We start from the raw sequence: 13,948 nt of genomic DNA, 5'->3' as shown, positions 1-13,948 counted from the left end.
CTAAACTATAAAAACATAATTACATATTTTGATTTATAGGTACAGGAATATGTAAACTTACCAATCTTAGCACTTGGGCTTACTTCAAAGAAAGGCTGTTGGCAGACTATTTCTACAAAAATGTTATTAGCCATGTTGTGGCGAATGAATTCCAAGTGACCCATTTCAATACATAGTTGACCAAGCTTGTATAGTCCTCGTTTACAGCTCTGAAAAATTTTTTCCATAATATGTTAATTGACAAAATTCGAAAAAATGCTTTTCTTTTTGAAAAACAACAACAAATATTAAATGCATTAAAAATCAATAGAAGTTAATTGCATTAGCAGTTAACTAAAAGCTAATTTAAATACCTATTTTAAGATACTAATCAACAATTTCATGGAATATTGTAGATATTTATTTATTAAAAATGTAATTTCTTGTCGGTCTCCAGAGTTTGAGGTTCAGAAAATTAATATGGCCAAGATCATTGACATGTGCAGATATGGACATGCATGAACTGTACTTACTCTTACATGATAGATTTAATTCATCACTCAGTTTCATACCAATACCTGGCTTTTGCATGTCTTTAGTGAAGTGCACTACATTGCAAGCATTCAAGTGAAATCTTAGATCTTAGAAGAAATTTCAGTCTAAGAAGCCCTGAGAAATGAAATCAGGGATGCTACTCTTCTCCTTGTGATCAAATCATTAAAAAATGTATACCATGGCTAGCAAAAAGTAGAAATTCTAAGATTTTTATAATGTGTAGGAAAAAGAAATATGATATGTGTACATTCTGTACATCTTTTTTATCATTTGATTTAAATTTGAAACTTTCACACCTGTCTCAATCTAACTTAATCTAGAAGGATTTGTTTCCCTTAAGATAACTGACTACCAGGGATACATAACATGTTTAGATATATATAAAAATTGATAAGGAAACTCACATCAACTTGACTCTTTACTGTGACTAGATTAACACCAGGTTTTATTAATACATCTTTGGCAGTTAAACTGAGTTTGTAGTTCAGTTTGTAAATTGAATCAGAAACAGAGCCTTGGATACTATCAGCTCGTTTCAAAAGTTCATTGGTATTAGTACATATAATGCTGCTTGATTGCAATTTCTCTTGTTTTACATCAGTGGCTGATACAACATTGATTTGGGAAGGCAACTGAGGTCTAATAGTTTGGAAATTCATTACAGGTTCATCTACAGTTCCATATAAGCTAGGCTGTCTGGAAAGACTACGCTTCTGACTCCCTTCACTGGCCTCATGTGAGAAACCAAGAGATATCTGGCTGATGAACACTTCTCTTGGCAAGTTACTGAAAATTTCCAGTTCTATACTCATCTCATCCTGGAATGTGGCGACTGGAGTATTAAGGACAATGTTATCGACGGAAAATGCTGGATTGGTCTGAATACAGAGTGGGTTACCTTGAAGGAAGAATAGAAGATATTATATGTGAAAATGTTGGATGACTACAGATTAGTAGACGATCTGGAATAATTTTAAGACAAGAGAATATTGTTACACTAAGATAACAAGAGAGAGAGAGAGAGCGACCTTTTATAGTACACAGCTACTGCCCTATCAATCCAGTAATGGTGTCAGAATGCCGTTTAATCATATCTATAAAAGGTATGATGTGTGTGTATGTGTACGTGATTGTAATTTATGCACATCCACAAATTAGCACGCATATTGCTCAAATTTTAGGAGGACATTTGTTAACACCCTATCTGGGTTTTGTCACCTTATTTTTATCCCGAGGCACCTGCGGATAGCAGTAAAATTCTATTTTCAGCCATAGCTTTTAGCCATAAAAAATATCAGCCATAGCTTTTTGACGGCGTCTAATAAAAAATAATAAGATAAAGAAAAGTGGAAGAGGGGCAGAGAGTTTCACGGGAAAGACAAAGTGAGAGAGGGAGAGAGAGAGTAAGTGATGACGTTCATAAAAAATATCAGCCATAGCTTTTTGATGGCATCTAACAAAAAAAAATAAGATAAAGTGGAAGAGAGTATCACGGCGTCTAAACAAAAAAAAGGGAAAGACAAAGTGAGAGATAGAGAGAGGGAGAGAGAGAGAGAGAGAGTAAGTGATGACGTTCATAAAAAATAAAATGTAAAATGTTTTGTTTTTTTCTTAAACACGAGATATAGTGTTCATATTCAGGATGCTTTTGAAAGACACTATATTTTATAATCATAGCATATATACTTTTTCACACAACAATTACAATATATTTATTTTAAATCGTTCATCTTTCTCCCCCTCTCTCTCTCACACACATTACTTTGGGTGCGAAAGAGTTTTGTTTTTATTTTACACCAAGTAAAAAAGTGTTTTGTTGAGAGTTGATATTACTAAGTTTGGTTTGAAATAAAGAACTTGATTCGCTTAATAATCGTAACTTAATTCCGGGTAAGGCCAGGTTATACTGCTGGTTATAGATAATATCATCATCATCATCGTTTAGCGTCTGCTTTCCATGCTAGCATGGGTTGGACGGTTCAACTGGGGTCTGGGAAGCCAGAAGGCTGCACCAGGCCCAGTCTGATCTGGCAATGTTTCTAAGGCTGGATGCCCCTCCTAACGCCAACCACTCCGTGAGTGTAGCGGGTGCTTTTACGTGCCAAACGAGTCTGGCAAAACAGCCACGATCGGATGGTGCTTTTTATGTGCTGACGGCACGTAAAATACTAAATAGAAATTATCAGGGGCTTAGAAAATAATATTCAGAGTTAATGAAGGAAAAAAATGATTTCAGTTCATTTTGAAATCCTTAACTTTATAATGTCTTCTGCCTGCAGTGCATTCCATACTGTGCGACTATAATTCTCTTACAATCTTTTCTTCAATACTCTTATTTAATACTAAAAATTGAAGAAGTTTCTATTAAAAACCTTTTCAATATCGTTCCAATATTCTTTTATTCTATAAGAATATTGGAAGGAGTTAACCAAGTAAGAAGGAACCAACAGTATTTATAGCTTTGTAGATTAGGACCAGATTATTAATTACACACACACAATACAGATCAACCAATATGGCAGTTTTACTGCCTTTGAGAAGAGGAATATGTTTTCGAAATTTTGAAATTTCAGGTGTTTTGTGAAACAAACCCTTTTGATACCAAACATCCAGAGACTAGTTCCACACCATAAAGCCTCCTATTTTAAGTTGTTTATGTTTAAATTTAAATATCTTCCCATCATAATTTTAAGGAAGTGACTTTTACTAATTTATATTCCAAAATACTAACTTAATAATGAAAGTGCTAATTATTTTACTAAATCTCTCCACGTTCATGGTTATTTTAAAAATTGATTGGAATATATTTCCAATATATATATAAGAAAATTGTTCATGAAAGAGGGAATAAAAAAAATACTCATTAGTTTCTCATTCCTACATCCCCACCACCACCACCACCACCACCACCACTCATAAAACTGATTGAAATCATTGTGTCTTCTAGAAGATTTTAGCTCCTATGTCATATCTTCCCCATGATATATCTATTATGTTATATCTCCAGAGTTATTTGTAAGAATTTAAGTTGTAAACATGGTACTTTTTTTTTTAATTGCAGTAAAATAGACCCACTACAAAACACATTAAAGAAAGAAGGCAATACAATATAAACAAATGAATACTGCATTAAATATAAGGAGATTGACAGGCGTTTAACAGACTTACCATCATCACTTCTGCTAAGTTGGATCAGTTCATCCAAATAGTAACAACGTTCGGAATGTGAAAGATTTTTACTACACACAATGTAGCAGGCAGTTTTGGCATATCTAGAGATACTGATCAGGAATCAAAATAGTTACAAATTTAACACAATCATTATTCAATTCTTTTGATTAAGCAAAAGCTTGATTTTTTTTTCAGCCAAGCAAGACAAATGTGACCTCAGTATACTACTGATATATATATTTACCATTCCTTTGTCAAATGAAAGGTAACTCACACACACATGAATCTAGAAGAAAAAAGCTATAGTACTCAAAACTTGTAGTCAAGTTTATTTACTGTATAAACAAGTAAGCTGAATATTCTTGGTAATGGTGTCACAGCACCTCTGGCTCAATGTCATAAGAAACTAATGGTTCATCATATCACTACTCAAAGTTTCATGTTATATTACAATAACCTGAGTAACAACAGAGTGAGTCATAAGCTTCAAACAAAGTGTGTGAGTGTGTGCATTAGGTCTGAGTGTGTGTGTGTGAGTGTGTACACTAGGTATTTTTGAACACAACTTATGTGGACCACTACTGGAAAATGACCTAACATAATGTTATGGGGCATGCACCAAATTTCAACTCTCTCATTCTCTTTCAGACATATGAACAGCATCAATATATCAGATTCCAATATGATACAGAAAACGAAAAGGTACTTGTGGCTCTAGCTACTAGTCACAGAAACTCAGAGATCACCAGCTTTTTGAATGTAGCTGGGTCCTTTGTGTTCAGGATCAAAAAAGAGCTTGAGGCTTCTGGCAGGGTATGTCATTCATATCCAAGAGAAAGAAACATTTTTCAATAGTCAAACGTTGTTATGACAGCCAAATTCAACCAGTAAATCCAGAGCATAATCAATAACTCGATCAAGTTGATATGGGCAATCACTGAATAGATCATATGTTGGAATCCACCATCAGATGCATAAGATCAGATACAAGTTCTACATGATAAGGAGAGGGTAGTTCTTGCCGACCAAAAATCAGGAGAACCATATGATCTAGTCAGAGCACTTGCTGAACAAACTCAAGTACGCCAAGAAACCTTGTTTTGTTCTTAGTGTATGTACATGTGTGTGTGTATGTATGCGAAATCAGACTGGAGTCTGGTGTAGCCTTCCAGCTTATCAGCCCTAGTCAAACCATCTAACCCATGCCAGCATGGACAATGGATATTAAATGATGATGATGGTATATAAGTTCTAATAATGAAGTTACACTATATCTCTAGTTTGCTTCGTAATTACAAATTATACAGCTTGATGTCAGTACAAACTAGCCGATCCACACTCTACTTACACAGATATTCCAACAAGGATGCAGAATAGTTTGTTATATTTGACTCAAGTTGAAAATTCTGGTACAGTGCATTGCTTCTTAGTATAACATGAAATACACACACACACACACACACACACACGTGTTTGTATATGTATGCTGCATCCTATCTCTACCCAATCACACCCAATTCATATACCTCTCTTCTCATCATCCACTCTGTGTTTCCCCTCTTAAGTTGTACAATACCTACTGCATACAATTGTTCCTTCTTTAAATATCATCTCTGTGGAATTCCCATTCCCATCCATGTTTTGCCAGCAAATAATAACGTGTAGCTGTTACAGCTGAACATCAATCACATCATTCTGGCCAGTGTCAGAGAGCCTGCAAAGGTGATGGGAGCAACTTTTCCCTCCCTAACCATAAAAACAAACAGATTGTGACCAAAGGATACTTAAGAGGATTACTGAGTTTCTTCTGACATTGAGCAAGAAGTACTGCTATACTATCACTAAGAATATCCCAGCCTTCCTGTTTATACATTTTCATGGCATCCAAGAGAAATCCTTCTGCTTTCTGGGGGCTTTCTTGTTTCCTGTGAAAACAACATAGAAAGTAAACAGCATGAAATAATGGGATATTTTTTATTATAAAACATGCGAGATAAATATATACATGTATGACAATTAATTCCATAAATTAAGGTAGTCATGTGATTGAGCTTCATTTTGCAACCAGGTGGTTTGGGTTCAATCCCACTGCATAGCACCTTGGCAAGTGTCTTTAGATTGACCAATACCTTAGGAGAGAATTGGTAAATGGAAACTACTATGTATATGTGTGTGTTAGTTTGTGCACATTGCACAAATAAATGCAGAGTTACATCCCCCTAAAAAGTAATATGCTGATTATATTGTCCAGTGCTAGGGTCGATATAATAGATCAAAACCTTTCAAGGATGGTCTGATTGTCAGTCTAATGAATAAAACCAGTAAAAGAATAAAAGAAACAAAAAAAGTGTAGTGTAGTCAGTAAGTATTAAACATGTAACAAGTTTGTATGTGTATATATACAGGGTGCAATGAATAAACTGTCATCTAAATTACGCAAAAATGAAAATAACACTGACATCTCATTTCAACAGATGGCTGACTGGTCCCATGCCCATGGCATGTAAAAAGCACCATTCGAGCGTGGTCGTTGCCAGTACCGCCTAACTGGCCCTTGTGCCAGTGGCACGTAAAAAGCACCCTCTTCACTCTTGGAGTGGTTGACATTAGGAAGGACATCCAGCTGTAGAAACTTTGCCAAATCAGATTGGAGCCTGGTGCAGCCTTCTGGCTTGCCAGCACTCAGTCAAACCGTCCAACCCATGCCAGCATGAAAAGTGGATGTCTAGCTATGATGATGATGATGATATTTACCAAAATTACATACAAATATCTTGAAATACTTTAGTATTTCAAGATAATATCACCATTGGCTTCAATCACGGCCTCCAGATGACTTTGGAATTTCCTGCAACTCTTCTGGACAGTCTCCTTGTTTAAGTTGGTGAATGCTGCCATAATCCTTGCCTTCAGTTCATCTTTGGTATTACAAGGAGTTTTGTTGGTCTCTCACTCAACCACGCCCCACACATAATAATCAAGGGGGTTGCAGTCTGTGGAGTTAGGTAGCCAGATGTTAAGGGTGATGTGGTTGCAGAAATTGTCTAACAACCATGACTGTGTTCTCCTGCTTGTGTGGCATTGTGCAGAGTCCTGTTGCCAGACATAGGGTCTTCCAGCAGCCCCCCTCTTGACCCAGAGCAGCACTACCTCTTCCAGGCACTTGATGTAGACCTCCATGTTGAGTCTGAGGCAATGTGGGAAGATGAATGGAAGCATAATATCACCATCACTAGTGATCACTCCAAATACCATAATGTAGACTGGATGTTTGATTTTTATCATTCTCAGTACATGCACTCAGTTTGCTCTACTGTATGTGTAATGTAAGTGTACATGCTTGACAGAGTGTCTGTTCTGAGAGAGAAGTTAGGCATAAGAGGAATTGGTTGCTGTGTGCAAGAGAGAAAACTGAGCTGGTTTAATCATGTGCTGCAGTGCCAATCTCTCAAAGTAGATGGAACATATGGAAGTGGGAGATCCAGGAAGACATGCGATGAAGTACTGAAGAATGAGCTTAGGAAGCTGAACCTTTCAGGCAAGATGACAAAGGACTGAGATACCTGGCACCTGACCATACTCAAGAAGACCCATGCCCTGCAACAAAAGTGTTAAGACTAATCCTGCTGGTGGTGTAAAGCACTTGTGGCAGTTTCACATAAAAGCACCCATGTGGTGCCACACAAAAGTGCCTATGCAGTGTCATGTAAATGATTTCATATATATATATATATATATATATTATAATCATTTTACATCTGCTTTTCATGCTAGTATAATGGAAAGGTCATCATAGCCCAATCTAGTTCTTATTTGAGTTGAGGGAGATTTGTTTACTATTTCTAACAAGCCAAATTAATATGTAGAGGCTTCCTTCATTAACAGACTCATTTTAAAGATTGGTGAAACTAGCCAATCTCTCTCTCAAATTTCATCTTACCATCTTGGAAAAAGAAAAAACTCATAGGACAATGTAGTTTTAGATTTAGTAACAGCTGAATAAAAAAACAAGATAGTCATTTATAGCACTGATGTGGAATTAAACAATAACAATGGGTGAAATAAAGGTAATTCACAATTATGTGATTTTAAGTCTGACCCTACTGTACAGCACCTTGGGCATGTACCTTCTTCCATAGCTTCAAGCCAACCAAAGACTTGTAGGTAAAATTTGGTTGGTGAAAACTGTGTGGTAGCCTTTCAGAGGATCTATTCCTGTTCTTTGATGGAGGACTTAATTTCATCACCCAGTTTAACCCCACCCGCTGAACCTTGGGTGTTTAAGTGGAGTTGACTCTATTGTAAGCATCCAGGCTAGCTCTCAAAGCTGAGGACGACTTCCTCCCTAATTACTACCAGTCACAGAGATCCAGAAAAGAGTTGTAAGTTCTGAGCAGTTCTCCTCTGGTTCAGTTATAAAAAGGAAAAAAAAAGAAAATATCTGGTGTAAAGAAATACTTTAAGAAAATATTCTTACATGTAAAATTCAGCAACATCCTGACCTATGATCCTGGCAGACCGCATTCTACCTATATGTTTGTAGGTTCCCATAGCCAATTCAGAGAGATCCTAAATATGAAAATACATATATTACATATTGATATAGTTTCTGGTCAATTCGAAAAAAAAAAAAAAACAATAGACACTACTGACAGAGAGGGTAAGAAGGAAGTATTAGATATTGCACAGAGAGAGAGAGAGAGAGAGAGAGCGAGAGAGAAACAAATAGAGGAACAGAGGAGAGAACATAAGAACAGATAGAAGAGGAGTTGTAAAGGTGAAACTGATACAGTTGGACATCTAAAGATTAATATCTACAAATAAAATATGGATAGAGAGAGAAATGCAGAGGACTACAGTGAAGGGAAATATAGATTGGGTGAAAGGTTTAGTGCAGAATCTCAGGAGGCGAGAAGAGTAAACACAAAGTGAAATAGGTGAAGATGGGTAGAGAAGGTATGCAGATATGAGAAACATGACCACCTACTAGAAGTGACCAATGTTTGTGTATATGTAACAGCAACACTGTCTCATACATGAGACTAGCAGTTTAATGGGAGGTTTGCTTAAGCTTCGTAAAATATTAGCAACTGATCAGTACTCAAGTATTTTCTGGCTCTAAAGAGAAATCCTAGTCTTTGTGATATAGTTTTGTCAATATTATATGAGGCAGCACTGAAAAGTTCCTGGTAAAAGAAAATGCAGGCGGACTGGTCAATTATGAGTTTACTCAACATATTCCCCTCTCAGATTCACACACTTATTACAGTGGTCCTTCAGTTTTTCTAAGCCCTGTAAAAAGAAAAAAACCTAGCTGGGCCTACAACCATGTCTTTCATGATACGTTTAAAGCCAGGAACGTTTTAGCACCCCGCACTCTATATATGTCAGATTACAAGGGGTCACCAGTGAGGTGTGGCATATTTCTAAGCAAAGAAACACAAAAGCATTTTTAACCTCTTCACAATTAACTGTTTTCCTTCTAAATAATGCTGTAAAATGATCTGGAAAATGATAGTCATGAAGAGTCTCTAATGGAGGACTACTTCTTTGATACATGTATTGTGTATTTATACTGTTGAAAGAGACAAGCTTGTCATCTCCCAGCTAAGGAATAATCTCAAGGTTTCTATTCATCAAATTAGTGTTTGCCTAGTATCAAGTGTTCAATTTGTATTTAGGTAACACACATGCATGGAATGTTAAAGAGTAGGGGCATATAGTTTTGCATGCAGAGAAGCATGTGTTGATAGAAATGAAAGTCAGAAGGCACAGAAAGAAGAGTGTAGGCGACATTACTGAATCTTGGATTACATCATTTGATAGAGTGTGGAATGGAGAGCACATTGTTGATACATGGTGCCATGATAATGCAATCTAACAGAAAGTTTGCAGCCCAAGAAATGAGACTGTACATGAGACCATAGACTGGACATAGACTACGCATGAGACCATAGAATATACATGCATTCACCAGTACTGTATACTGTCCATAAGTGCTATTTTAACACACACACAAATCTGCATGTAGTTTAAATAAAATATTTCCTGTCTTTGACACAAATCAATTTTGGAAGAGCAGTGCTCTTAAATGATTCAAATGATTCCACCTCTGTATATTACTGGTACATATTGAAAATACATAATGCTCAGACTGTCACACTGTATGTCACAGTGTGTGATATGGTTCTTAGTTAGGTAGACATGTGATAAAACTGGAACAATAGATCTGTTGGTTACACTTAATCCTCAGCCAAATACCTGGAGCTACACAACAACTGCTATACTTTTTATTGACCTACATAACAATATTTGAAATAAGTGAAACGGATTTACCAAGTAGTGTCGCTGAAAGGACTGCCTTGATGATAGAGCTTCACGGAGTCTATCAATAGGTCGAGGAGATCCTGTAGTAGATGCTAGAAGAGACAAAGACAATGTGCAATCAAGGCTGATTAGAAAACTGAGCATTTTAAACATCTCGCAACTTACAAACACAATTTCATCAACATTACTCATAGAATTCATCTACATGAAAATCAGTGGTGAAATTAATTGTAATGTATTTAATGTAGGGAGCATTATAAAGCTTACTAGAAATAATTCTGTAAAAAAAATAAATATTAATCATTCATGAATATTATTTTCATTAATTCAGTAAGTAAAAGAGACAACTCCAGATAACATTTCAGTCATATGACCATGCCATAAGTATCACAGTAAGTTACAGTTCACTTAGATGCAAATAAAGACTCACAGTCAAGCTAAGTAGGTACCAGAGTGAGATACAGTCCACCCAGCTGTAGCTAAGAATAGATGGTTGTCCTGCATAGATCCCACAAATAATCCAGTCACATAAATACATGTTTTGTAGCAGGAACTATCCAGCTGTACTTTTCTACAGCAGAATGAAAAAAATGTTTGTATACCACTCTTCAAAAAGGCACTTAATTGTCTATGCTTTCTAATTTGAACAACAAATCAGAGGCAAATTAAACTTTGCATAACCCTTGAAATCCCTTGGATTTTCAATAATATACAAGTAGGAGCTCTAATTTTATACCACCAGAGGCATTTCCTACCCCAAGAAGCATTTTGAAAGCTTTAAACCTTGGTGTTTATTTTTCTTCTCAAGAAATAACTTTTGTAGCAGGTGTAATCTTCTTGAAAAGTGGTTTCATCAACATTGTTTACTTGCTCTGGTGTGTAACCCACTCAAGCAATCATATTTTTCAGCTGCTCAGGATAATGAGAAACTGACCTTGTATCAGCACTGGCAGCATGATGCTGATGTTACATATGCTGGTGATGGAAGCAATGATAATGACAATAATGTTGCAATATTGTCGATAGCAACAATGATGGCAATGTTGTTATTTATGTTAATGATGATGATGAAGGTGATCAATGATGATGATAATGTAAGAATAAAAATAAAAATAACAATGACATAATTCATGTTAAGACAAAAATAATATAAAAATATATTGATGAAATCTTATATTGACAATGACAAATGTATGATGACAATCTGATGATGAAGGCAAATGTAAGGAAGATGACAATGTAATGGCAATTATAATGACAACAAATGTGATAATGATACTAAGTGTGAAGACGATGCTAAATGTACTGATAAAGATAAATGTGATGATGATGATGACAAATCTGACGATGAAAGACAAATTTGATGATAACATGCAACAATGATGTCAAATGTGATGATGATGACAAATGTGATGATAATATGTAACCATTATTCTTTTAAATTAAACTGATACCCTGATCAATGACATCCACTCACCTTCTTCCTCATTGATTCCCATCCCAAATAGAAGGTCCACCACTTTATTGAGTTGTTCAGAAGTTGGATTAGATGAAACCTCTGGCATCAAACCACACAACACACCAAGTTCTTTTAACTGCAATACAAACAGTTTGTTATTTTGTGTATAATTTATGCTACAATTGCTAGAGACTATAGCAATGACTACACAAACTTCAACATTTACAGAATATACATACACAGTCCAACTGAACATCAGTTTTAAAATTTTATACTACATGTATATGTTTTTGTATGTTATTTGTTTTGATTCAGTCTTTTAATATTACAACCAAGACTGCAATTTGATCCCCAAATCTTTTCTTAGTTATTCCAACACTGAATATAGCAACCTCAGTTTTAGATAATAAATGGCTATGCATGCATATATACACACACACACACACATACACAATTTGTGAAGTAATAGCCAAACCACAACTATAGTAGAAGATACTTTCCAATAATGCAATGTGCTGGATCAAATCCAGAAACATGGGATTGTGAAGTAAAATGAACTTCTTAAATAAACAGTAAACAATTATGATGATGATATATGAATGTATGTATGCTGCTGATGTAACAAAGGATAGTAGTGGAGCTCTTCAGCTCAGTTCACTAGATGTTGCTTCTAGTGTTACTAAGGATGCCATGAGACCTATCTAACCCTCTCTCCAACACACCACCTCTTCCCTCTTCATTCTTATCAACCTAGCGTTATTACCATCTTTAGGTATATATTTAAGAGACCTCATAAAACTGGCCTGTCTCTCATACACTTAACCTATACTCTCCATTGGCTGTTTGATATCAACATCCATCACTCTCTCACCTCACCACAAATGGTGAAATGGGAGAGTTATGGTTATCAGGAGTTCCACTTCTTCATATCCACCCCAATCTTTTCTAGTGATGACATCATGATAAAATGCACCAAGCACATTATATTCCTTGTTGTAATATCAACAAGGAATATAATCAGTATGGCTATGTCACTCAGATGGTAACATGCAAAGCTATGGAATGTCAATATCAATGTGTGTACATGCACACACATACACACACACACACACACACACACACACACACACACACAAACTGGTTCCAGTCATTGGACTATAGCCATGCCTTCATATCAACCCAATAATTATTTTAGCTTCGCACTTATCTTATTGTTGCCAATCTGTCAAACTGCTAGGTCATGAAACATAAAGGGATACAACATAAACATTCACATAGAGGGCAGGAAACACACCTAACAGTGCAGGTATGGCTGTGTGATTACTCAGTCCACTTGGAAACCACAGTGTTTTGGATTCAGTCTCATTGTGTGGCATCTTTGATTATAGCCTCATGCTAACCAATGCCATGTGAATGGAATTTGCAGACAAAAACTGCAGGATGCCTGTCATATGTGTGTGAACATATGTCATATATGTCACTGCATTAATGAGTGTTTTACATATCACTATATCAGAGATATATATGTCACTATATTATTAGGTGTATCTTATATATAATATTTATAATTGCCATTTTAGAAACCACATTAGCAAATATTTTAGTATATTAGTAAGTTGTTATTTATTATATATATTACTAGATAAGCAAATGTATATCTATTATATTACTCTCTAAGATAATCCTAATATATTGGTTTTGAATTTTGGCACAACACCAGTAATTTTGGAGAAAGGGTAATTCGATTACATCGACCCCCCCCCCCCCCACCACCACCAGTCTCAATTGGAACTTATTTTATAGACCTTGAAAGGATGAAAGGCAAAGTCGACCTTAGCAGAATTTGAACTCAGAATGTAAAGATGGACAAAATGCCACTAAGCATTTTGCCTGGTGCGCTAACAATTCTACCAGAAGATAATTCTGGTATATTACATACATTACTCTACTGATGTTACATATGTAATTGTAAAACATTCAGAACAAAACACCAACACTTACTTTTTTTCGAGCATAATCCCATAGACTAGCAGTATACAGGGAATGGCTATTAAGTTTTTCAGTAGAATTGTTGAGTTTGTCACTGGTATGTAGCACCTCAAGACAACTAAGAAACACCCAACATGCAAGGGAACCTTCTGGCATTTCAATCTGAAATGACAACAACAATAAAAGAAAAAACAAATAAAAATAAAACTAAAAGTGAGTTTGGATTAATCTTGTTTGGTCAGTGAGGGTGGGTGCAGAGGATAAGCTAAATGTCTTCAATCTCGTCCTTGTGGCAAGTTCCTTAAGGTATCAGATAACATCAGAAATTTTGAGGGTTACTACAGTCCACTACAACTACTTTGCAACAAGTGACTCAGCTGTCTTTACCATCAGTACAAATTTCTAACACATAAACACACTCTGTAAGAACAATTTTACAACAATTTGTCTAGCTGTATTCACTATAAA

General features: G+C 35.8%; 1 protein-coding gene across 1 annotated transcript in view; it reads right to left on the bottom strand.

The window, feature by feature from the left end:
* LOC115228296 (trafficking protein particle complex subunit 10) overlaps nt 1-13,948 on the bottom strand; it is a 47,768-nt gene that overhangs the window by 23,559 nt on the left and 10,261 nt on the right. Inside the window, exons 8-15 of the mRNA XM_029798915.2 lie at nt 13,493-13,642; nt 11,510-11,627; nt 10,042-10,124; nt 8,183-8,274; nt 5,490-5,630; nt 3,703-3,806; nt 939-1,432; nt 62-209 (exon numbers count right to left, since the gene is read on the bottom strand). Coding sequence (XP_029654775.1) covers nt 62-209; nt 939-1,432; nt 3,703-3,806; nt 5,490-5,630; nt 8,183-8,274; nt 10,042-10,124; nt 11,510-11,627; nt 13,493-13,642 — 1,330 coding nt within the window. The remainder of the gene's footprint in view (nt 1-61; nt 210-938; nt 1,433-3,702; nt 3,807-5,489; nt 5,631-8,182; nt 8,275-10,041; nt 10,125-11,509; nt 11,628-13,492; nt 13,643-13,948) is intronic.

Source organism: Octopus sinensis, linkage group LG2 (genome assembly GCF_006345805.1).
Source record: "Octopus sinensis linkage group LG2, ASM634580v1, whole genome shotgun sequence".
Lineage (NCBI taxonomy): Eukaryota > Metazoa > Mollusca > Cephalopoda > Octopoda > Octopodidae > Octopus > Octopus sinensis.
The sequence above is the reverse complement of the archived record's forward strand: the minus strand, read 5'-3'. Positions and strand labels throughout refer to the sequence as shown.